General features: G+C 47.1%; 2 protein-coding genes across 8 annotated transcripts in view; both read left to right on the top strand.

Annotated features, from left to right (window-relative positions):
- Positions 1 to 23,428, top strand: part of LOC144944335 (IQ motif and SEC7 domain-containing protein 1-like) — a 289,601-nt gene that overhangs the window by 256,423 nt on the left and 9,750 nt on the right. For all 7 annotated transcript variants that reach the window (XM_078872419.1, XM_078872420.1, XM_078872423.1 and 4 more), the window contains 6 exons: positions 13,713 to 13,879; positions 17,008 to 17,147; positions 18,821 to 18,946; positions 19,765 to 19,864; positions 21,356 to 21,517; positions 22,279 to 22,461. In XM_078872419.1, coding sequence (XP_078728545.1) covers positions 13,713 to 13,879; positions 17,008 to 17,147; positions 18,821 to 18,946; positions 19,765 to 19,864; positions 21,356 to 21,517; positions 22,279 to 22,461 — 878 coding nt within the window. The remainder of the gene's footprint in view (positions 1 to 13,712; positions 13,880 to 17,007; positions 17,148 to 18,820; positions 18,947 to 19,764; positions 19,865 to 21,355; positions 21,518 to 22,278; positions 22,462 to 23,428) is intronic.
- Positions 5,762 to 11,880, top strand: LOC144944334 (uncharacterized). The gene is made up of 2 exons (XM_078872418.1): positions 5,762 to 7,132; positions 10,947 to 11,880. Exons 1-2 carry the CDS (start codon positions 5,858 to 5,860, stop codon positions 10,959 to 10,961), a joined length of 1,290 nt encoding a protein of 429 aa, XP_078728544.1. The 5' UTR covers positions 5,762 to 5,857; the 3' UTR covers positions 10,962 to 11,880.

The following is a 23,428-nucleotide window of genomic DNA, read 5'->3' on the forward strand; positions in this document are numbered from 1 at the left end:
GTTACTTATTGCCAATTATAGACTCAGACTATTGTTGGGGGGACACGTGCCACCCCCCCCACCCCCCACTGGCTCCACCAGTGCTCGTAACCCAAATATTCGATAAGATGTGACATTTCTCTTGAAATGACATCCAACATCTTCACGGAAAATCAAAGAAGTCAGAATAAAATCCAGGAAATGTATACACTCCCTTATCCCTCAATGCAGAATGCGATGTTGGTTTAAAAAAACAAGTTTCTATCCCTTTACTGTTGCCTCAATCCTACTATATCTACAATCGGTTTGTGTACAGTATTGCTTTATGCATGGAATAGGGTCCCGTAGTTTTTTTGGAGTAATCTTGCCAATAACTTCTGTTAATCCAACAGCGTTTGTTTAACAAGCCTGACTGCTCATGAGTTTTGCTGGCTTAAACAAACTCTGCTCGAAAATATTCGTCTGCAAAGCCGATCAGCCAAAACATGTGTTTATATGTCGAGATACAGAATGGAGTTCTGCTTATATATGTGTACAAGAACACCCTAGAAAGGCACCGTTCTGAAATAAAGCTTATATCTTTACATACCACTGGTGCACAGGGAATAACACACAGACTAGCTTCTTATACTTGAGATATAAACAATTTTTTTTTACTTACTCGCAATGTGCATGCGTGTCCAGCTTCTAATGTGTTCGATATGTAGTAGACACGCACAACGGATACACGTTTCGTTTAAATAAAAAAAAAAATTAAGGAAATAAATAAAACTGCAATATGCTCACCTTTCGAGGAAGCTGCTACATATGAACTGTAGATTTGAAGTTTTCGTGACTGCAGGGGATCCATACTCTTTGGTTCTTTTGGTAAAGTCACGTAGGTATAAAATATAAAATAAATTAAATCACGACGTTTCGGGTGCAACACAAGGTGGGACAACCACAGCAAGAAACAACTGCTGCAGTGGGCAAACGAGCTGTTTGTGACAAGGGGCTTTATAACACTGGTCAACACACTTTTTCTGGCATAAGGTATTCCAATGGTATTAAGGTAATTTTGGGGTGCTGATTCCAAATCTGGCGTCAGTTTTTGTCTATCACATCAGGTTTTTGAGATATCAAATATTGCATTTACAATAAAAACTGCAGAAGAAAAATATTAAACAATGTGGATATCTACATAAAATTATATTATAAACACACTATCCTAAAAATACAGCACCATATTTTAACACTACAGCAGTCACTGACTCGCAACAACTTGCAATCATAAGTGACAGAGTTAATTTCGGGTAAAATTAATGAAAATGGGGTATGCCGATAGCATAAAAATGAGATGTGATAGAGCAAATCTGATATCAGATTTGGAATCAGCACCCTGAAATTAGTCTAAAACAGCTGCAAAAGTCCAGGCCAGGAAAAAACTTTTTTTTGTTGACCAGTGTAAGCAAAAGAAGCAGCTATTTTGCCCACTGCAGCAGTTGTTTCTTGCTGTGGTTGTCCCACCTGATGACGGACGCTTGTGTTGCGCCCGAAACGTCGTGATTTAATTTATTTTATATTTTATACCCTACGTGACTTGACCAAAAGAATCAAAGAGTATATGAACTGGTGCCAAGTGCTTTTTGTAAAAAAAAATTGCTGCTGAGAGTTCCCAAACAAATCCATACATCCCATTATCACTCAGCCTACCTCGATTAGTTTTGTTATTTGTAACCGTGTTTAATTGTTAAACGCGCGAGAACAACAATAACAACAAATGCAATGTTTTGGGCGAATGGATGTTTATTTTTTTCATGAAGCAAAGATAGGCAGCCTTTATAAACACAGTGGATTTTTGGAATAGCAGTACGGAGGAAGAGATTTGGTCACATTTAGGCATGATCTTGCGTAATGTGAACTTGGCGGCACGTCAAGTCCCACTGTACATGCGGGTCCCAGTAATACCGTTGCTGAATCGGACGCTAAATAAATACAACCCAAATATACCCGCTCTGTGCTGGCAATGTTACGGCGGTCAAACGCCTTACACCCGAATGCTTTGAGCGTAAAGACCAAACCCGTTCCAAGGTTGAAGAGCTTCCACTTTGCAAGTGGGGGGAGGGACAAGTCCCCGTTTGTACGCGACAGCACCATGACCAAACCATCGTAGGGCACGGGCGAAACCTCATTGCAGGCGGAAACGCTTCCATCTCGGCGATGCATCCACGATTAAAATATCTAATGCAAATACAATAAATAAATAACCGGGTCGGAAAGCCACCATCTGGATGTTTGTGCTAAATGCCTCCTCCCTGGGGAGGAAGGATTGCCTTGGCAGGTGACTTGCAGTCGCTATAGTGAGCTCGCCTTAGAAGCTAGGATTTGCCTCTTCACACATGGGCCCCCCTACGGGCACCAGCCCCTACACCCATGTTTGAATAAAGTAATGCACTTCACGAGGCCTATGAACAAATATATATTCATCAATCTACTGCCGATCCACGGCTGGATGACGACCTCCCCCTGTACCATTGCAGACCGTTTGAGGCTATTTGAGCATCGTCCACTAGTCAATACGCGGTTGAAGGGAAGCATAGACATTGGAACATAGTATAGTATAACAATGGATTTTACTGCACTGTCCTGTGGTTCCCACAGCAGCCTATAACACCTGTTTTATGATGGTGGCAACCCATCGAAGCATTATCCGGGCTCAAACCTACTTAGCTTCCGAGACCTAATGAGATCGGTTGCATTACGGGTTATTTGGTCAAGGGCCGATACAAACTTCTAAGACTAGGAAACACTCGGGGTATACTGATGCATTGATTCATATTGATTATCTAAGCTCATGATACAAGCATAAAACCCTCAGTGTGAGATTTTGTGCGATGGAATGGAGCGGCGGTGCACTGCACCATAAACTCCGTCCACAAGTAACATCAGTCGTGAGTGAACCGGTCTGGCAACCGCCCTTCATCAACTTGTACTGATCAGCACGGTGAAGTATGGCGAAAATATATTCCTGCGGAGGGAGCTGGTAGGAACGTTAGGTTGCTCGGTCAATGGCCAGGGTCAATGGCCAGGGTCAACAGCAGCGTGGTGTATTCCGCAAATATGGCCGACTGTGAGGGCGGGCACAAGCCGGCGTGAGTAGGTTAAACGTTGAGTTTTATAAGGGCACCAAGAGGTAACCAGCCCCTCCCCACCCAGCCCCACCCCTCCCACCCCCCACCCAGCCCCACCCTCCCCACCCAGCCCCTCCCCACCCTCCCTTCCCCACCCTCCCCACCCAGCCCCTACCCACCCTCCGCTCTTCACCCAGCCCCACCCCTCCCATTTTTGGATGCACGACGGACGGACACAATAATCCCCTGTGGGCTGGTGGAACCAGGTGGTTCCTACCAGTAACAACCTAAATGTCTGTTATGCCAGAGAAGAGACCTTTATCCAGCATTGCGTTGTCAAAGGGCCAGTTGTTTGTAACGTGTCCAAGTGAAAACTGCAACCTCTTATTAGCTGCTACATTCACCACCATTGTGCAAACAAAGATAAATTATTAATTAAGATTGTGGCTCTGACACAATTCATAGAATCGCTGAGGGTGGGATGGCAGGGTGGGGGGGTAACGTGACACCACTAATAGCCATGCACCTTTGGTTGGACTTTATGCTGGATGTCATGAAGTTTAGATGGAAGCATTCTTTTCTTTACATCTATTGCCACCTGAGTGTCGTATCTAAGCAACTGCTACCTGCTTATTTTTAAAACCTTGAGCAGGTGACCTTTCAACACTTGGCCCATTAGAGGCACTTGCACCACTGTGTTCTCTTTTTATCACAGATCCTGAGCACAGGGCTATAACGCAAAGTGGTCAGCCACAGCCAGCGCTGATGATGACGATCGAGCAGATAACATTGGCTGGACACATATTCAATCAGCGCAAATACCACAAAATGGCAAACACCTTTATTAGTTTATTTTTGATAGTTTACAATTACATTTTTTTTTTAAATGTATTAATTGTATGGACCCACAATTCCTAATGTGAAGGACAAAGCGAACCCCACCCCCGCCCCCAAATATAGAAGTGAAACTTCACCTATGGTAAAATAACATCCTTGATATGAGCAATGTTGTAAGAGATTTTGGAGAATAGACGGTGTCAAGGAATTCCAGACTCAGTCGTTGGGAGAGAAGAAAGAGGAAGGGAAGTGGTTGGACTGCCGTGGTTGTTGGGACACAAATTAGCTGAGATAAACAATCAGCTCTAACGAGCCCTTGACTTTGCGGGGGGGGGCTACCATAGCGTGAAGATTGTAGGAACAATGTCTGTTGTAGTAGCGATTAAAGAGTGACAACAAGGCGATCGGTTTGAATGACCATGAGAGAGTGTTTTGAGTGATTCAGTGAGCATAGGGACAACATCATTCAACGGCACTTGTTTAGATGGATTGTTTCAAGCAGAGGCACATAGTTTAACACGTAGCAGGCTTTCGCGACCAATATCCATAATAGAGGTTTTTGGGTTAGATCGCGTAAATATATAAATGTGTCGTTAAAACCCGCCACCACCCGACACAGCCAACTAGAAAGGGTTGTCACGTAAACAGAACGTGCCAATTCGTCACTTGTACAGCACACCGGTGTGTTGGAGAGCCAAGCCACAATATTTACAATCCGAGTACGACGTTTCGCCAGTAATTACAACTAGCTTCATCAGGCGACAACCAGATTTGTGGAGAAGTCTTACTGTTTCGATCCTTATAGAAACGTCGTACTCAGATTGTAAATGTTGTGACTTTGCTCTCCACCACACCGGTGTGCTGTACTAGTGACGAATTGGCCACGTTCTGTTAACGTGACAACCCTTACTAGTTGGCTGTGTCGGGTGGTGGCGGGTTTTAACGACACATTTATATATTTACGCGATCTCACCCAAAAACCTCTATTACAGAGGCACATACACGCACTAGGAGCTGCAGATATCACAAAAAGTATTTAAACTGTGGCAGAATTAGTGCTTTTATGTCCTTGATGTAGATTGAAAAAAATTTAAACAATACAAGCATTGAAAGCCCTCACTCAAATCCCACTTTGTGTAGTAATAATGATAAGAATGTCCTGAATGCAATAAGGCTCACTGAGTCTCAAGACTTTCATGAGGGTTCTACATTGGAATCTTCAACCAATTCCATTCAAGAGTACTTGGCTTTTAGGAATAAGCCAGGTTATCTGGACTAAAATCGACGAATATAAGGAAGGCAGTAGTCGCATTCAAAGCTATACATGTGTAGGGGTGTTAGAGAGAGAGCCCGTTATGCATGGCAGCCTATGGTAAACAAACACAGTAGGCGGGGCTACATGTGTGCACAAGCAGGTGCCCTCTGCGACGTCCGCGCCAGACACCCTGGGGGGTCGATTCGGTCGTTATGATCCCCCGGGGCCCCACCCCTCAGGGAGGGGTTGGGTATAAAAGGGGATTGTATCGAAGGGCTCGGGAGTGTTGTTTAGCTAAAGAAGAGGAGGCGGAAGACGTCTGAGATAGAGCCCTGGACTCCCCCTGGTACGCCGTCCTTATCAGGACCGCGCAGGCTCGAGCCAGTGGCGTGGTACCAGAGCCAGAGCCAGTGCTGGTCTGGACTCTGGGTACCGGGCCCGACTGACCAGTGTCGGGCCAAGATAGCCTCCCCTAGCCCATTAGTGGAGGACTCAGAGGCAGGCTAGGGTTAGCTAGAGAGGTGTGTCCTCAGATAGACGGGTGAGGGGGCCGATACCCCCTCAAATGTGTATGTCACAACGTTGGTGTTAAATAAACAAGTGTGCCTCCAACTCCGGTGTGAACGAGTCGTGAGCGTTACTACATCTGGCGTCAGAAGTGAAACAAAGTACGAACATGGATACACGCCGGACGACTCGAGTCGGAGTACCAGGGGCGGAGGACACCGCTGCAGTCGGAGGGCCCGAGATGGCTGAAGATGCCATCGAGCAGCCGGGGCTGGGTGCATCCACGCCACAGCAGCTGGAGGAAGGGGAGCCGTCGACGGAGGGGCTGAGGCAGGCGCACGCGAAGCTGGCCGAGCTGCTGTACGCCGCAGCCGCCATGCTCGACAACATCACGCGGCTGGGGGCTGCGGGACCGCCACGAGGCGACAGCAGCCAACGACCACAGCGCCTTCCCGCCATTTCAACGGAGCAACATTTTGAAACTCCCGCCATCGCCGCAGCTGCTGTTGAGGGCGTGGCCGCTCTAAGCATCGCGTCCAACGGCGGGAGTACAGTGCCTGCCGCGTCACCACGGGTGCGACCGGCGATGCCATCGCTGGTTCGTGCCGACGCTGAGTTGAGTGAGGCGGACGAGGGAGTGCGTTCTTCCTCTGCAGCCGCTGCCTTACATCAGCGGCTACCTCCACTCAAGGAATTTGTGGGCGAGGATGGCGACTGGGGCGGCTTCCAGCGGCGCTTCCTCGCTCACCAGGAGATGGCACAGTGGACAGACGCCGAGGCTCTCCGCGCGCTGCCAGCACTTCTCGACAGCGACGCCCTCGCCACTCTAACATCGGCTTCGAAGGAGAGGCGCTCCACGCTGCGGAAGGCGATGCAGGTGCTGTCGGCGGTATATGGTCCACCATCGGACTGTCGCCAACTCTTTTACGATCGCCAGCGGGGGACGAAGGAGTCGCCCCTGGCGTACCGCACAAGCCTCCTGGCACTGGCGAAGGAGGCCTTTCCACGAATGGATGACGAGGGTGTCGACGCCATGGTGACAGAGAAGATACTTTTGCTGGCGGACGACTTAGACATCGTCATTGTCGCACAGGACGATGCAGAGATGTGCTCCCTCCAAGCGGCCCGTCTCCTCCACGCAAACCTGTCCTCTCAACGACGGAAGGCCAGCAAGGCGGCGAGCGGGCGCGCCGTCGCTGCGGCCACCCTCCCGGCGGAAGAGGTTTGCGCCATCAACCATCAACGGCAGCACGGAGCGGGAGCGCGGGAGGACCGGGCCGGTTCAAGCCGTCTACAACGTCCATCGTCGCCACCAGCGCTTCCACGCTGTTATAACTGCGGCATCCGGGGCCACGTCGCCTCGGGGTGCCGCTCTCCTCGGCAGCGCGGAACGACACCTCAACGGGACGCCGGCCCTCGTCACAAGCTCCACCATCATAATCCGGCGAGTCGCGGCACCCCTCATGTTTGGCCCACGCACACGCCCGTCACACACTCGAACACCGCAGCGAAGGGGGGGCAAATATCGCGTACCATGGCACCAACACGCACCGCTCTGGGTACTCACATTGAACCCAGCCAGTGGTCCGTGTTGGCCCATCGGGTTGTAGCCGCGTCATCGGGGTCGTCGGCCGTTGTGGGTCACATCGATGGGGTCGAGGTGCGCATCCTGGTCGATACAGGAGCATCGGCGACCATTATTTCGGAGTTGATTTATAACATTCTCCCTGCCCAGAGCCGTCCTTTGATGCCTGTTAATGTGCCATTCTTTGCTGCTAACGGGGGTTCACTTGGCATCATCGGACAAATTCGAGCCCAAATTTGTGTCGGGGATATTAAATTATCTGGGCCGATTTTTGTTTCCTCCTCGCTGGCGGTTCCGTGCCTGCTGGGGACGGATTTCCTGGCCAAAATGCCGATTAGGATATTAATCGACCAGGGATGCATTGAGCTCCCATCGGGCCGACGCATGGCGTTTTTGCCATCCCCCGCTACGAGCCGGACGGCGTTCGCGACGGTGCCGGCGTACGTAGATAGAACGGTGCGCGTTCCTCCGGGGGCGCAAATGTTAATTCCTTTGAGACTTCGGCGGCCCTTCGCTAAGGGCATTGGGGCTCAAGGGGTTTTGCTGGGACCGTCTAGGGCCGGGGTCAGTGGACCTAATTTACTCCCGGCCCAGACCATAGTGAGAGGGGATGGAGAACCCTTCATCGCGGTCCTCAATGTGGGCTCGCAGACGGTGGTGGTCCCACAGGGGACCGTGCTTGCTCACGCAACGCCGGTGCCCTGTGAGGAACCCGTCGCGAGTCATGTCGGCGCTGCCCCTGCACCGCGACCACATTCAGACAGCGATGAAGGGTGGCTCGAGGCGCTTTGCGCGGGATCGACGGACCTGTCAAATTTAGAGCGCCAACGTCTTAAGACACTACTGAGGGAATTTTCCGACGTTTTCAGTCGGGATAAATACGATTTGGGCTGCACTCATCTGCTGCGTCACCATATTGATACGGGTGACAGCGCGCCAATACGCCAAAATCCTTTTCGGTTGAGTCCCGCCGAAAAGGACCATGTCAAATCGGCTGTTGATGACATGCTAGCCGCCGACATAATTTCTCCCTCCAACAGCCCTTGGGGAGCGCCGATCGTCCTGGTTAAGAAGCAGGACGGTTCGTTGCGGTTTTGCGTTGACTTTCGGCGCCTTAATAAAATTACGGTTGCCGACGCATACCCGCTCCCACGGATGGACGAATCGCTTGACGCCTTGGCGGGAGCGCGATTCTTCTCCACATTGGACTTACTTTCGGGATTCTGGCAGCTTCCTCTGGACGATGATTCAAAGCCTAAAACTGCTTTCCGTACTCCGCACGGCCTGTTTCAATTCAACCGGTTGCCGATGGGCTTACACTCAGCGCCGGCAACTTTCCAGCGGTTGATGGAATTGGTTTTGGCTGGATTGCAATGGGAGTCGTGCCTGATTTATTTGGATGACGTCATTGTCTTTGGCAAAACTTTTGAGGAACATCTCCAGAGGTTGCGGGCGGTTTTCCTAAAGATGCGGGCTGCTAATTTGAAATTTAAGCCCCAAAAATGCCATTTGTTACGCGAGTCGGTGCGTTATTTGGGGCACATCGTGGGGCGCTCAGGTATTTCTACCGATCCCGCCAAAACGCAGTGTGTAAGCTCCTGGCCGACTCCCACCTCAGTGGGAGAGGTTAGGAGTTTTATTGGGTTTGCGTCGTATTATAGACGCTTCGTCGCTAATTTTGCGACTATCGCCAAACCCCTACATGCTTTAACATCTAAAGGGGTTCGGTTTTGCTGGGGTCAGGAGGAGGAGGCTGCTTTTTGCTCCCTTCGGGATGCTTTGGTAAACGCTCCTCCCCTGATTTACCCTGATTTTTCAAAACCGTTCTTGCTCGACACCGATGCGAGCAACACGGGTATTGGGGGCGTGCTCTCCCAGGTGGTTGACGGCGTGGAACATGTGGTTGCGTACGGCAGTCGGGTGTTGTCTCCAGCGGAGCAACGGTATTGTGTCACCCGTAGGGAACTGTTGGCAATTGTCCATTTCGTCCAACAGTATCGCCCATATCTGTACGGTCGGCATTTCACCGTCCGCACAGATCATGCGGCACTGCAGTACGCCCTGAGGGTTCAACAGCCATCGGGACAATTGTCCCGATGGTTGGAGGTCCTCCAGGATTACGATTTCCAAACCACATACCGTAAGGGCGTTCGCCACACCAACGCGGACGCTCTGTCACGCTTGCCAACCACCTCCGAGTGTGCATGCCTCCTGGGGTCTGGACGTTGCAGGCCTCCAGGGGACACATCGGTACCTGTCTTGGCGGCCGCCAACGACGACGATGCAATGGTTCCTAATTCGATCGAACAGCAGGGCAAAGATTCCCTGTTGGGGTTGCCCGTCATTGAATGGGGGCGCCTCCAGATGGAGGATGTCTCCCTCCTCGGGTGGCGACGTCGCGTTGGCGGTGCGGCGGGGGGAAAAAGTGGTGGTTCCGACGCATGGGAAATGTGCCAAGGTCTGCTAATGCATTGGGACGGGAAGTCACGTCGACATCGGCTGGTTGTCCCTACTGGGTTGCGGGGTAGGGTGGTATGGGCCGCTCATGAGCGCCTCCTACACCTGGGGACCCAAAAGACTCTCGCCTTGCTGCAACTTGATTTTTACTGGCCTGGCATGACGAGGGATGTGGGGGATTTGTTGGGATCGTGCCCTCAATGTGCACAACGCAAACCGCCGGCACGGGAGTCTAACCCGCCCTTGCAATCGATCAAAGTGTCCAGGATAAACGAGCTGGTCGCTCTGGACATTTTGGGACCATTCCCCGCCACCCCCAGAGGGAATAGATATTTGTTGACGGGTGTCGAGTATTTTACACGTTGGCCTATGGCCTGGCCTTTGGCCAACCAGTCGGCAGCAGCCATCGTGGAGGCCTTTGTTCAGGGTTATGTCCTGGACAAAGGTGCTCCGGAGAGGCTGCTGACCGACCAGGGCAGAAATTTTTCCGGTAAACTACTCAGACAAGTCTGCGATCTCCTGGGCACAAAGAAAATTCGGACCTCCCCATATCACCCACAAACTGACGGGATGGTCGAACGTTTGCATCGCACCATCTCGTCCATGTTATCACAACAAGTTTCGGACTCGCAAACGGATTGGGACCTACAAATTCAGGGGGTCTTGGCGGCGTACCGGATGGCACCCCATGCGGCTACGGGGTTTTCTCCCTTTTACCTTATGTACGGCCGAGAACCAGACCCGCCTGTTCGTGCCCAGTTGCGGATCCCCGTGCCGCAGGGAAAAACTAATCTGGCTGACCACGTTAAATTTAATCTGGACAAATTGACCGAGGCACGGGATGCTGCAATGCAAAACTCTGACCTCCGTCAGAAGGCAAATGAGCGCCTCAGATTGAGTCGAGCGCACATGCTGCAGTGGAAGCCGGGGGACAAGGCATGGTTGCACTGCCCCCAGGTGCCACTGGCAACCTCCTCTAAACTTGTGCGGCCGTGGCGGGGCCCTGTGGAAGTGGTGGAGGTGTTACGTCCGCAGTGCGTGCGCATCAAGTGGGGGAAGCGGCGATGGTTCGTGCACCCCTCCAGATTAAAACCCTTCGCTGCGGTTCACAACCCCACTTCACACGCGCGTGGCCAAACATGTGGGGGGTCGGCCGACTTGCTGGGTCCGTCTCCGTCGCTCTCACCTAATGCCTTGCCGGCTGTGCCACCTTCAGGAGCATCAGGAGTGACGGGCTCACGCCCGATCACCCCTCCTGCGGATGCCGAGGGTCACGCGGAGTCAGAGGAATGCTCACCTCAAGACGGACAGTCGCCACCTGATTGTCCGCCACGCGGGGTTACCCCGTGTGAGGGGCCCGCTGCAAGGACGCGCGCTAAAATGCGCAAACTGTTGTGAGGCCGGAAAATGTGTACATAGCTGTTGTGTTTATTGGGTGTTGTGTGGATGGTGTGTTTCCCGCTCCTCGGATGTACATATGCTGGGTTCACCGTTTGTTGTGTGTGCGGGGTGGGTTCCCTGCTGGTTGTATATAAGCTGTTTTTTTACGGAATTCGTATTTATTCGGGGGGGTGCGTCGGGTTGTTTCTCATCTTGTTGTTGCGTTCTTGTTCTGGTTCCTGTTATTGTTCAAAAAATAGTGAGGCACACGCGCGGTCAGGGGGTGAAGGCACCTTTATTGTCAAATTTTTGTATGTTGGCAGCCGGGACGGCTGCATGCTATGCGGGGGGGAGTGATGTAGGGGTGTTAGAGAGAGAGCCCGTTATGCATGGCAGCCTATGGTAAACAAACACAGTAGGCGGGGCTACATGTGTGCACAAGCAGGTGCCCTCTGCGACGTCCGCGCCAGACACCCTGGGGGGTCGATTCGGTCGTTATGATCCCCCGGGGCCCCACCCCTCAGGGAGGGGTTGGGTATAAAAGGGGATTGTATCGAAGGGCTCGGGAGTGTTGTTTAGCTAAAGAAGAGGAGGCGGAAGACGTCTGAGATAGAGCCCTGGACTCCCCCTGGTACGCCGTCCTTATCAGGACCGCGCAGGCTCGAGCCAGTGGCGTGGTACCAGAGCCAGAGCCAGTGCTGGTCTGGACTCTGGGTACCGGGCCCGACTGACCAGTGTCGGGCCAAGATAGCCTCCCCTAGCCCATTAGTGGAGGACTCAGAGGCAGGCTAGGGTTAGCTAGAGAGGTGTGTCCTCAGATAGACGGGTGAGGGGGCCGATACCCCCTCAAATGTGTATGTCACAACGTTGGTGTTAAATAAACAAGTGTGCCTCCAACTCCGGTGTGAACGAGTCGTGAGCGTTACTACACATGGATAGATTGAAATTATCCATAGCTGGACTGCAATTTGTGGCCAAACTCGCAGCTCTAGCCTGCAACATCTCGTATCCCAGACAGTCCGTCAAGAGAGTACTCACCAGATTACTTTGCTTCTGAGCGGCATATGGTTGTGAAATAGAAACTGATGATACAAATGAGTCCGTGGCACAGAGTCATTTATCCAACACTGAAAACCAACGCGTTCCAATACCACCCCCTTCTGGCCAATTTGTGAACTTCCTGTTTCATTCGACACGCTGAGCGCCCGTTGCGCAGTCATTCAGCCGCTTCGAGAATTACATATTTCATCGGGACAACTTTCCATTTGAACAAAGTGGAAATAAACACATTTCTGGGCAATGGTTTTTTGTTGTCGGTGTCAAGACTTTCAATGAGGCCAGCGGTAGTTTATTGCAATGGACAGCAATTTGAAAGAAATACAGCAACCTAGATATAGACATATAATAAAGAGAAGTATCACCCCTCAGTGTCAGTGGCATCTATCCCCAACCTTGTCTTTCCGAAGGCCTGACCTCAATCCCACAGAATCCCACTCTTGTATTTGAGCATCGGGTCCGGTATGACCTCGACAAAGCCCCCGAAGAAAAAAAAACAACATTCGCCAACGCAGAGGCATGCAGTACATCCAAATTTCATGGGATTGTATATCGTCAGGAGTGGGCCGTCAGATGTGATTGGACTGCTACCACACGTTTGTACGTGTAAGCCACTCTCGGTCGAGGCAGTGACTCCGGCAAAAGAGGACGTTATTCCGAATAATGCCACCTCCATTTGAGTGTTCTTAAAGGTCCCACGCCATATATTTTTTTATAGGTGTCAAGGCGCGCCGTGTGCAGAAAATATTAATATCAACAGTTAGATATTGTTCAATACTGAGCATTCCCTGAAGAGAGCCAGTGTAATCTTTCCATGTGATTGAGTGTGAGAATATATAACTCTAGAGGTGGAACATGTAAAAGCCGAGGTTGTACAGTGCACATGTACAGCCCCTGTCAATCCAATGCTGAACGGTGTCCTCCCCACACTGTGCGGAGTCGTGGGGATTATTTGACCATACTTCACCGTGCCAGGCAGTGCGTGTTAGTGAAGGTGGGGATTATAAACGTTGAAGCAGAGAATTTGTTGAGCTGTATTTACAGCCTATAATAGCTGTTGTGCATGGGTGATCTCCCCTCTAAGCAACTGCCCAGGCTCAAACCTGCTTAGCTTCTGAGATCTGGCAAGATAGGGCACACGCCGGGTTGACGGGGGCTTGTATGTATGTCGGACTTCTTTCGCACCATACATAGCCAACCATGCTAATCAGAGTTGCTGGGGAAGGACAACAAAACTAAACACAAAAAGCGATATCTCACGGAAATATTTTCTGGGTCGTTGGTAAAGTCACGTCGGTAAAACATTAAAATTTATAAAAGTAAAATAAAATAAAAATATTTTTTATTTTATTTTATTTTTATTAAAATTAATAAAAGTTAAATAAAATAAAAATATTTTTTATTTTATTTTACTTTTATTAATTTTAATGTTTTACCTACGTGACTTTACCGAAAAAACCTACGAATATGAATCATTGCAGTCACGAAAGCTTCAAATCTAGAATGTAAAATGATCACTCTTGGTTTTTTTTCTTTCCGCTGGCAGCCAGCGCTACTGCATGTGCAACCCGGGCGTGGTGAAGAACTTCCAGAACCCAGACACCATCTTCATCCTGGCGTTCGCCATCGTGCTGCTCAACACCGACATGTACAGCCCCAACGTGAAGCCAGAGAGGAAGATGAAGCTCGACGACTTTGTCAAGAACCTGAGAGGTGAGCGGGCGAGAGGGTGAGTGCGCGGGTTGGATGAACGCGTGTGTGGGGGAGCAGATGAGCAAGCGAGCAGATGATGGTGTCGATAGAAGGAAACCCCATGATTATAATAATGATTTCGTACATTTGGTATCGACGCCCATTTTTATAGCATAAGGCTCTCACGAAGGCGGTATGTTTCCTAGACGGGTATAGTCTGCTGCCAGCCAATAGTAAGTAAGTACATTTATAAATACTCAACTCTTATAACCTAGGTCATCACAAGTGCACAAATTGGAAGGGTGCCACGGTGACGAGATGTTAACGACCTCGCCTGTTATACAGGAGGCCGTGGGTTCAATCCCGAACCTGACGCCTGTGTATTTGGAGTTTGCATGTTCTTTCTGTGCTCACGTGGATTTTTCTGTGGGCCCTTCGGCTTTTCCATCCACATTTAGAAACATGCTTTTAGAGTATTTGGCTGCTATCAATTTCCACGTGATAAGCCACTTCGTTGAACTATCATTTGTGGCCAGATCACTTCTGAAAAGGAGCTATTAGCTCAATGGGCCTTACCTCGTAAAATAAACAGTTTAGTTTTCTGGATTTATCCAATTAAGCGGGTAATTTTCTTATAATTTGTCATATTTTGGACTGTGACGCCGGCACACATGTCCCTTTACTGGATTTTCTTACTTTTTTTAAGCTGCCACTGCTATCCAGTGGCCTGAAATAAAATATATAGCTATAGATGACCAATGCGAGAAATTATCATGTATTTTGATTATAGTGTGCTGCTACTACTATAGTTACTCCTGCGATTATGGATTGACTCGTGCAGCTAGCGAAGGATGCTAGGCTTAGTAATATATGTTATGTATGTCCCTATTGTAAACTTTCAATCACATTTCTTATGATCACTGTTACATTGTTTTTATAGCATTAGTTTTAGTATTCTTAGGTTTTTTCGGTAAAGTCACGTAGGTAAAACATTAAAATTAATAAAAGTAAAATAAAATAAAAATCACGACGTTTCGGAGGCAACACAAGCTTCCGTCTTCAGGTGGAACCGTCACAGCCACGGCAGCTGTATCAAGTAAATGAGAGATTGCAGGAGCTACCACTCCGTTTATATAATGGTTGGAGAGGGAGGAAGGGCCAAGTACAGCACACTTTTTATTCATATGGTAAGGTGAGGCTTAAGAGGTTGAGCCTTTGTTATGGAGAGGTACGGTTTGTGACTCAACCTGTGAAAAGGAGAAAACAACTAAACATGGTAAACCTGTAATAGTTGTCTGTCAAATAAGATTGGCCAAATAAGTGTAGTTAAATCTTTTTTGCATGGTTAATCACATCTTTCCAATGATTACTCAGTTTGAAACCATCATCACGGTTGAAATTATAACTGTGTTTGTATATTTGTATGGCTTCGTGTACAAACCTTTGATGGTAGCCAGGAGGTTTGCAGAGAACCTTGGTCTCGGAAAAGACAATTTCATGAGAGCCCACCGAGTTGTAGCAATGATCGGCAACGGCCGAAGAATCAGTTCTGCCGTGTTTCAGATCTGACTTGTGCTCGCGGACACGATCAGAAACATGACGTTTCGTTTCTCCAATGTAGCAATCACCACAAATGCAACTCAATTTGTAGACTCCAGGAAACTGTAAGTCAGGAACGACATCCTTCACAGATGGAATCAGATCACGGATTTTATGCACTGTACTGAATCGGACTTGGATCTTATGTTTGTTTAGAATTTTGGAGATATTTTTGGTCACGCCTGCTATGTATGGTAACGTGATAGTTTTGGTCAGAGTTTCATGTGGCTGTTTCTGTGTGGTGGGAGAAACAGCTTGGCGGATAGTGCGGTCAGAGTATCCGTTCATCCTGAGGGCCCGATGTACATGTCTTAATTCACCGGCCAGGTGGTGTTGGTCAGAAATGCCATGGGCTCTGTGGTATAGCGTTTTGATGAGAGAATTATTTTGAGATGGGTGGTGGTGGGAATCCGGTTTCAAGTAGGAATCTGTGTGGGTGGCTTTCCTGTAGACAGAATGTCCCAAGGATCCGTCAGGCCTCCTCTCAAACAGAATATCCAAGAATGGTAGTTTACCGTCTTTCTCCACTTCCATGGTGAATCTGATGGATGGGTGTCTAGAATTGATGTGGTCCAAGAAGTGGTTCAATGCTGGGAGGCCATGTGGCCAGATGACGAAAGTGTCATCCACATACCTCTTCCACAGGGAAGGACGCAGGGTTGATGTCTGGCCTCCCAGCATTTATTTGTGAGGTTTTTTGTTTATTTTGGCGGGGAGGATATGAGTGAGAAGCTGGTTGCCTTCTGCATTATTTGTTTTTTCTCATCGAGTCAAGATTAATGTGGTGATTAATCTACATATCCTGGATTTAGACTTGGTCCATCACAACAATAACAAATTATAATCTCTGGGAAACAATTTTGTGCATATTCGTATTGCCCAAACCAAACGAGCATTGCAATTATGAAATATGCCTATATAAAGTTATAATTCGTTTTGTTTGGAAAATTAGGAAGAATGATGTTTGCTATGCAGGTATCACCCTAGGATTTGTCCACATGCTCAGCACCAGATGAAGTTTAGTGGAGGGCTTGTTGCTGTGGGTGGGTAGGCCCTCTATGTTATGTCAATTCCTTCCCTTGACTCTTTAACACCACCCATTCCCAATGCCGAACATTCCATTTTTTTACGTGATGCGTGGATTGTAAAGCTACGTACAAGTTAACATGAGCAAAATCATTCTAATTGGCAAGAATTAACATAGTGATGTTACGGCTTTAATTACCAAATTACCTCCAGGATTACTCATACAATGGTCACCAAAATGCTTTGAACATAGACATTAGAACACCATTCCAGCACCCAGCACTCAGGGAACTGTGCTAATGCATCATTATGTTTTTTGGTATCTGCATTAATTTAATATAATTACAATATTCCATGCAACCTTTAGAAATTAAAATGCATTTTTTTTTTGGCAGGGCCCTCAAAGTCCAAAGCCCCAGACTGCAGCCTCTAAAGCCCCATGCGCTAATCCAGCCCCGGACCTGATGACCTCACCGTGTGCCCTCCTTCTAAACGTGTCCTGGCTCCCGCTCTGTCGCTGTTAGGAGTCGACGATGGGGCGGACATCCCTCGGGAGATCCTGGTGGGCATCTATGAGAGGATCCAACGTGGAGAGCTCAAGACCAATGATGACCATGTTACGCAGGTGGCCAACGTGGAGAAGACCATCGTGGGCAAGAAGCCGGTACGGACAGCTCGAAGCGCGACACCGCTTCTGCAGGACGATCTATTATTTTCTTTTTAGAATAACATTTACGTACCCAGAAAAAAAACACATCACTGTAGATTCTCAAGACTTTTTAAACCAGGAGGTGTCCTGGTATGTTTTGTGGTAGCGGGCGATGATTTCTATGTGTTTTCTCAATTGGGTAATTTACGAGTAATTTTTCAAATTTGGGCTAATTTTGACTGTGGCACACATGGCCTATAACCTCAGAGGGGCACTACACGAATTTTGGAAGCTTGAGCCAACATGGCAGATGAGGCCACCTAGGCCCTTAATTAAAACCCCCTCTCAGGCCCTCTCGGCCTTTTCAAGAGCCACTCAGATCCGAGGCTTGGGGAAAATTGTCCCACCTGCCATCCCCTCCACCCCCCTCCCCCCTTCCACCCCTCCCCTCCCCTTATGGCCCTGCATGACCTCATTCACTGTGTAACCACAGTGAGTCCTGACACACGAGACATCTTTCCACCGTGAAATTTGATTGTAGAGCTCAATGTAATCACTCCATTAGTGAGGTTACACATCACTCACAGGAACCAGCATCTTCATCAGCCACAAAATAATTCAATAATGAAATGATGCCTCAATCATTCGTCTATTCAAAGGAGTGATAAAACTGACTTGAAGAATTACAGCCCAATTAGCCCATTATGACACACACACATATATATTGTGTTGACAAATTTTATTAGGAACACAATAATTTTAATATGTTGATGCCAACTAACCAGCAGGTATAGGAATCGTTTTTTCTATCATCAACCACATACAAAGCGCGTCAGACAGTGGGACGCACAGCTACGGATGTGCATTTATATGAGCGGAGTTCAGTAAAATGTACATTGGCAGATTTTCAGGTGGGAGGTACTATTGGGGGAACTCCGTGAACAATGGCATAAATTTGCCACGCGACTCCTCTTTATCCGTGGGAATTTCCAGGTAATGAGAGGAATTTAGCACCTGCCCTCACCACTTCCAGGTAATTCTACTTATCCACAAGGAAATTCAGAAAATTAAGAAGATTGACCCACAGACAATGGGAGTTTTTTTGCAGATCGATTCACAGCTGTGGATAATTTTTCCAGCAGTCCACTGCTGAAAAAATAACGCTTTAATATTCCAGTGGTTTAACCGTATGCATTCTTTTTTTCGGTAAAGTCACGTATTAGATTAATCTAATTAGATTAAAATCTATTTTTATTTGGTGATTTATTTTATTCTAATTTTATTTATTTAAATTTTATTTTATTTCCACATACGTGACTTTACCAAAAAAAAGCAATGAGTACGTATTCTTTTTCGTTTTAAAGCTTTCGTGACTGCAGGGATTCATCTTCTTGGTTCTTTCTTCCCCCTCCAACCCAGCTTAAATATACGCTCCAAGCTTGGTGGTGTTTCATTCTTCACCTGAGGACGGCTGCTTGCGTTGTAGCCGAAACGTCGTGAGAATTATTTTATTATGTTTTATTTGTATTATTTTATTATTTCCCTTCTACGTGACTTTACTGAAAGAACCAAGAAGATGAGTACGTATTCTGTTTCTATTGGAAGCGCATTCCTTTAACGGGTGGTGGCCTTCGTACTGCTGCAGAGCTTCATTGGATGTTGCGCCGCTGCTGCTTTGACTGCCGCAGGTGCTCTCGCTGCCGCACCGCCGCCTCGTGTGCTACTGCCGCCTGTTCGAGGTGCCAGACCCAAACCGACCTCAGAAACTGGGCCTCCATCAGCGAGAGATTTTCCTCTTCAATGACCTGCTCGTGGTAAGTGTCCACGAGTTTGAATCCAGGCAGCCGCGCCTGTGATAAAACCCGTGTTCTCAAGTGTGCTGAGTTGATGACCTTAGCCCAACGACTAATGGCTGCACAAACTAACAATCGAGTTTAATTTCGCTCTGATGACCTTAGCCCAACGACTAATGGCTGCACAAACTAACAATCGAGTTTAATTTCGCTCTGCGTAGACCAGAGAGTCGCTTGAAGGGATTTCTGAGGTGGAGCTCTGTGATATCCGCTGTCCTGGGTCACACGAAGGGTTGCACTTTTCCGCGAATAATTTAAATGGATACTTGATCTTATATGCATGACTTCGTTAGCCCAGTCAGGATAAAATTTGAGGGAAAAGATTGACGAATTAAATGTAAAAAAAATGGAGTTTTCTCCACAACTTCACCATCTAAGTTAGCTTTTTTTTCTGAATGCTAGATGTGTGCAAGGAGCAAATAGAAATGTGCATCTGAATGGGGAATTTGTGCAAACATGTTTTTTGTTTATGTACGAATCCATTCGCGCCTATCTCAGTTCAACATATTGCCAGGATTATTGGTCAGAGTTCAACCAAAGTTTGTTTTCTTTGTGCCACTGCATGTCATGTGGACTCTTGAGTGGATTGCAGGGTCCACTCGAACCGATTACATGCAGCATACGCACATTTTTAATTAAGCGATTCTTACACATATAGATCGATGCAATAGCGTGTAGCACAATCATCGTTTTATAATCCACATGTCAGTACATTTCAAATGTATTTATATATGTTCGAGCATTACTGTTGCGTCACAATTTTTTTTTTATTCCTCCAGGTTACAAAAATCTTCCACAAGCGGAAACATTCGACGAGTTACAGCTTCCGCCAGTCGTTCCCCCTGTACGGAATGCAGGTCCATCTCTTTGAGAATCAGTGTAAGTGCTCAGCAGAGAATGCGTTCAAAAACTATAGTAATAATAGTAATACTTTTACCAATGATATACTTACTTTATAACCAGATGGGGAGCCCATTGAGAGTTAAAGGTATCTTATTCAAGGGAGACTTGTGTTAAACAAGCTCGAACATAAATTATTAATTACAGGAATTATTTATGCTAATGATGGTGATGTTAACAAAGGTAAAACATAATGATAATCCCTTTGATAAACTGTCTGATACTGCTCCTCCTGACCACGATGACGCTGCTTCAAATGATGATGCCTCTGCTGATAACAATGGTAATAATATTGAAGCCGCTGCTGCTGATGCTTCTGCTCAGGATGATGATGATGCTGCCAATGAGTCACGGGACTAGGATAAGTAAGAATAGGTTTTATCCTTTATGGAAATATAACTGGTGTTAAGATCTGCTTGGTTCTATTGGTAAAGTCACGTAGAAGGGAAATAATAAAATAATAAAAATAAAACATAATGAAAAATATTCTCACGACGTTTCGGCCACAACGCAAGTAGCCATCCTCAGATGAAGAACAGGCCTGTCGGAAAGATAGCGTCTTCTTCACCTGAGGACGGCTGCTTGCGTTGTGGCTGAAACGTCGTGAGAATTATTTTATTATGTTTTATTTTTATTATTTTATTATTTCCCTTCTACATGACTTTACCGAAAGAACCAAGAAGATGAATCCCTGCAGTCACGAAAGCTTTAAATCGAAATGGTGTTAAGATGTTCAAACACCAAATATTAATCTTTTAAAAGGAATCAAGTCTGCATTAACCACACGTACTAGTTGTGAACATGCAAACAAAAACGCCAAAAGGCCTTTTGGCGTTCTCTGGTCTGACACTGGTGAGACTAGGCCCTAAAGAAGGATGTCTCTGGTGTAGACCAATCAGTTTCAAAGGCAATGCAATATATTATCAGAGTGTGTTTTTGTTGAGTGGAGGATGTTGGTCTCTTATGAAAAACTGAATACCTGGCAAGACAAAGTCACGTTTCATATCACTGAGGGTCTTATGACCGAATGTTTTTGCAAATTGCGCTAGCATGGTTTTTTATTGAGTTACACAAGTTGGCTCGGATGACATCAGGGATTAAGAGCGCATTTCGGAGCAGAGAGGCATACGACAGGGCATTCCGTAGCACATGCCACAACATAAGAGTACATGGAGAGTATAGACGGGAAATGCCCCAACACAGCTGGAAAAGTCTCCAGACACAAGTCGCGGCCATTCTTAAACCTTAATCTAACTGAGCGGCCATGTGCATCGAATACAGTGCACAGTTATTTTTTAATTAGACCTCATTACGTGCTAGATAATAACTCTTCCTTATGTGGCTGTGTACTTTTTTTTGTAACTGTCCCTTTTACAGGACAGCATTAATGCCGACCGTATTGTAAACCTTCCCTGTGTCGCTTTGAAAGTGAGGATGTCCGATGTTGGCGTATTGTATTTGCAATTGCAGACTATCAGCACGGGATAAGGCTCGTCTCATCGACGCCTGGCTCGGAAACAGAAATCCTCGTCATCTTCAATGCTCCCAATCCTGAAGACCGCAAAAAGTTTGTGGAGGATCTGAAAGAGTCGACTTCAGAGGTGCAAGAGATGGAAAAGTACAGAATAGAAGGTACAGATGGTATAAAAAGCAAGGGTTGCTTTAAAAAATATATATATATATATTTCAAGAAGTTTATCAAAAATCTAAAGAAATATGCGACGGTCATCATTTCAGCTAACATGTCTGTAATATGGGTGCAAGTGAATTTCATGAAAATGTTTGACAGTGTTCTATTTTAAAGCAAATAAATGCTCTTGTCATCGTAAAACATTGCATGCATTTCGTAAATACATTCACAAAGTGCTGTAACAGCATGTGGAACTATGCTGGTGATTTTAGATATGCATTTTGCTACCCCCAGTACTTGCTGTCCACATCAAGCCAGATACATTTTCAGGTGATGGATTATTTTTTTAAGAAACAAGTCTCAGGAACTGCAGTGGACTGCGTGCATCTCTATGATTGACTTCACGTAGATTCTCGAAAATAAGCTATGAAACGGGTGCAACGAGGCAGAATAGTTCTCAATTTTGGTAAAATTCACGTGTATTTTTTTAATATATATTATTTCCTCTGCAATTATAGAATGCTGCAGGCAACAGCAATATACAACAGTCACTTAATGAGTGTGCAGTTCCTTACGCGCTCCCGTGTGCTGACCCGGCTCACAGGGACACGGCTTATTGGATTAGCGCTCCCACACAAAGCGGCACGATTCAATGCCCTTGTGTGTGAACTTGGCCGTGTGGATTTTTTTTATTTCTCTTTCTCTCCCTCTTTCTGTCTCTCTTTCACGAAACAAAAAAACAAATGACAACCGATCCGTCTAGTCGAGCTGGAGAAGCAGAAGGGCATCATGAGGCAGACGTCAGCACAGGGGCATGCTGGGAAGAGGAAGGAAGCGACAAATGGGGGCATGCCCCGAGGCAGCCTGGATGACAGCTGCATCGTGGGTGGAGAGGGCCTCAAGAGGAGTGCACTGAGCAGCTCTCTGCGGGACCTCACTGACGGAGGTAACAGCACCTGCTGTCACGCAAAGCTGACATCCCACATCCTACACTAATGCCAATTTGCCTCTGAATTATAATATCATCATGCCCCTACCCCCAAACTCTTTTCCTCAATGATAGTAATGTCTCCCCTCCCCCCACCCAGCTACCCCTCCCACCACTCTTTCCCCAAGCCCCCAACCCACCAATTAAACAAACAAAAAACTGTTTTTATTTTACCAGATAAGGCCCTCTGAGCTATATAGATTTCTTTTTCAGAAGCGACCTGGCCACAAACGATAGCTCAACTAGAAGTGGCTTATTGTGCAGAAATTTATAGCAGCCAAATGCTACCCCCTCTCCTCCCCTGACTTTTTCCCAGTGATTCGGTGAAGTGCCAGTCGTGGTCGAAATTAAGAACCCATTCTTTCCGTCATGTTTTGCTGCATCATTTGTGTTGTTTCTCGACCGTTGTTCATCTCGTCTGTGAGGTTTTTGCTCGCGTGGCGTTTGCATGTAATTTGCACATGCTGGACGCTTCATGTGAACGAATGTGCCATTAATATAAAATGTGCATACACGATGCATAAATAGTACAGTTGAATTTCGATTTAAAGCTTCCGTGACTGCAGGGATTCATCTTCTTGGTTCTTTCGGTAAAGTCACGTGACTTTACCGAAAGAACCAAGAAGATGAGTGCAGTTGAAGTTGCATATAAGCACACTTAATATATGCACAGGTGTGATTTATTTTTTTTATCTAAAAATGTATTTATCCAGGAGAACCACGTGGTAAATAATCGATTCTTACACAAACAAATGCACGTGTCTTCAGTGCAAGAACACATGTGAACGATACATTGATGCAACGTTGCATTCATAATATTTAATGTAAGACAGAACTAGTTTTATAACGAGCCCAATATTCATTCAATGATTATTCATATTTTACGCCAAGTTAAGAGAAAGCTTTTATGATAATTAGGGAAAGT

Source organism: Lampetra fluviatilis, chromosome 34, assembly GCF_964198595.1.
Source record: "Lampetra fluviatilis chromosome 34, kcLamFluv1.1, whole genome shotgun sequence".
NCBI lineage: Eukaryota > Metazoa > Chordata > Hyperoartia > Petromyzontiformes > Petromyzontidae > Lampetra > Lampetra fluviatilis.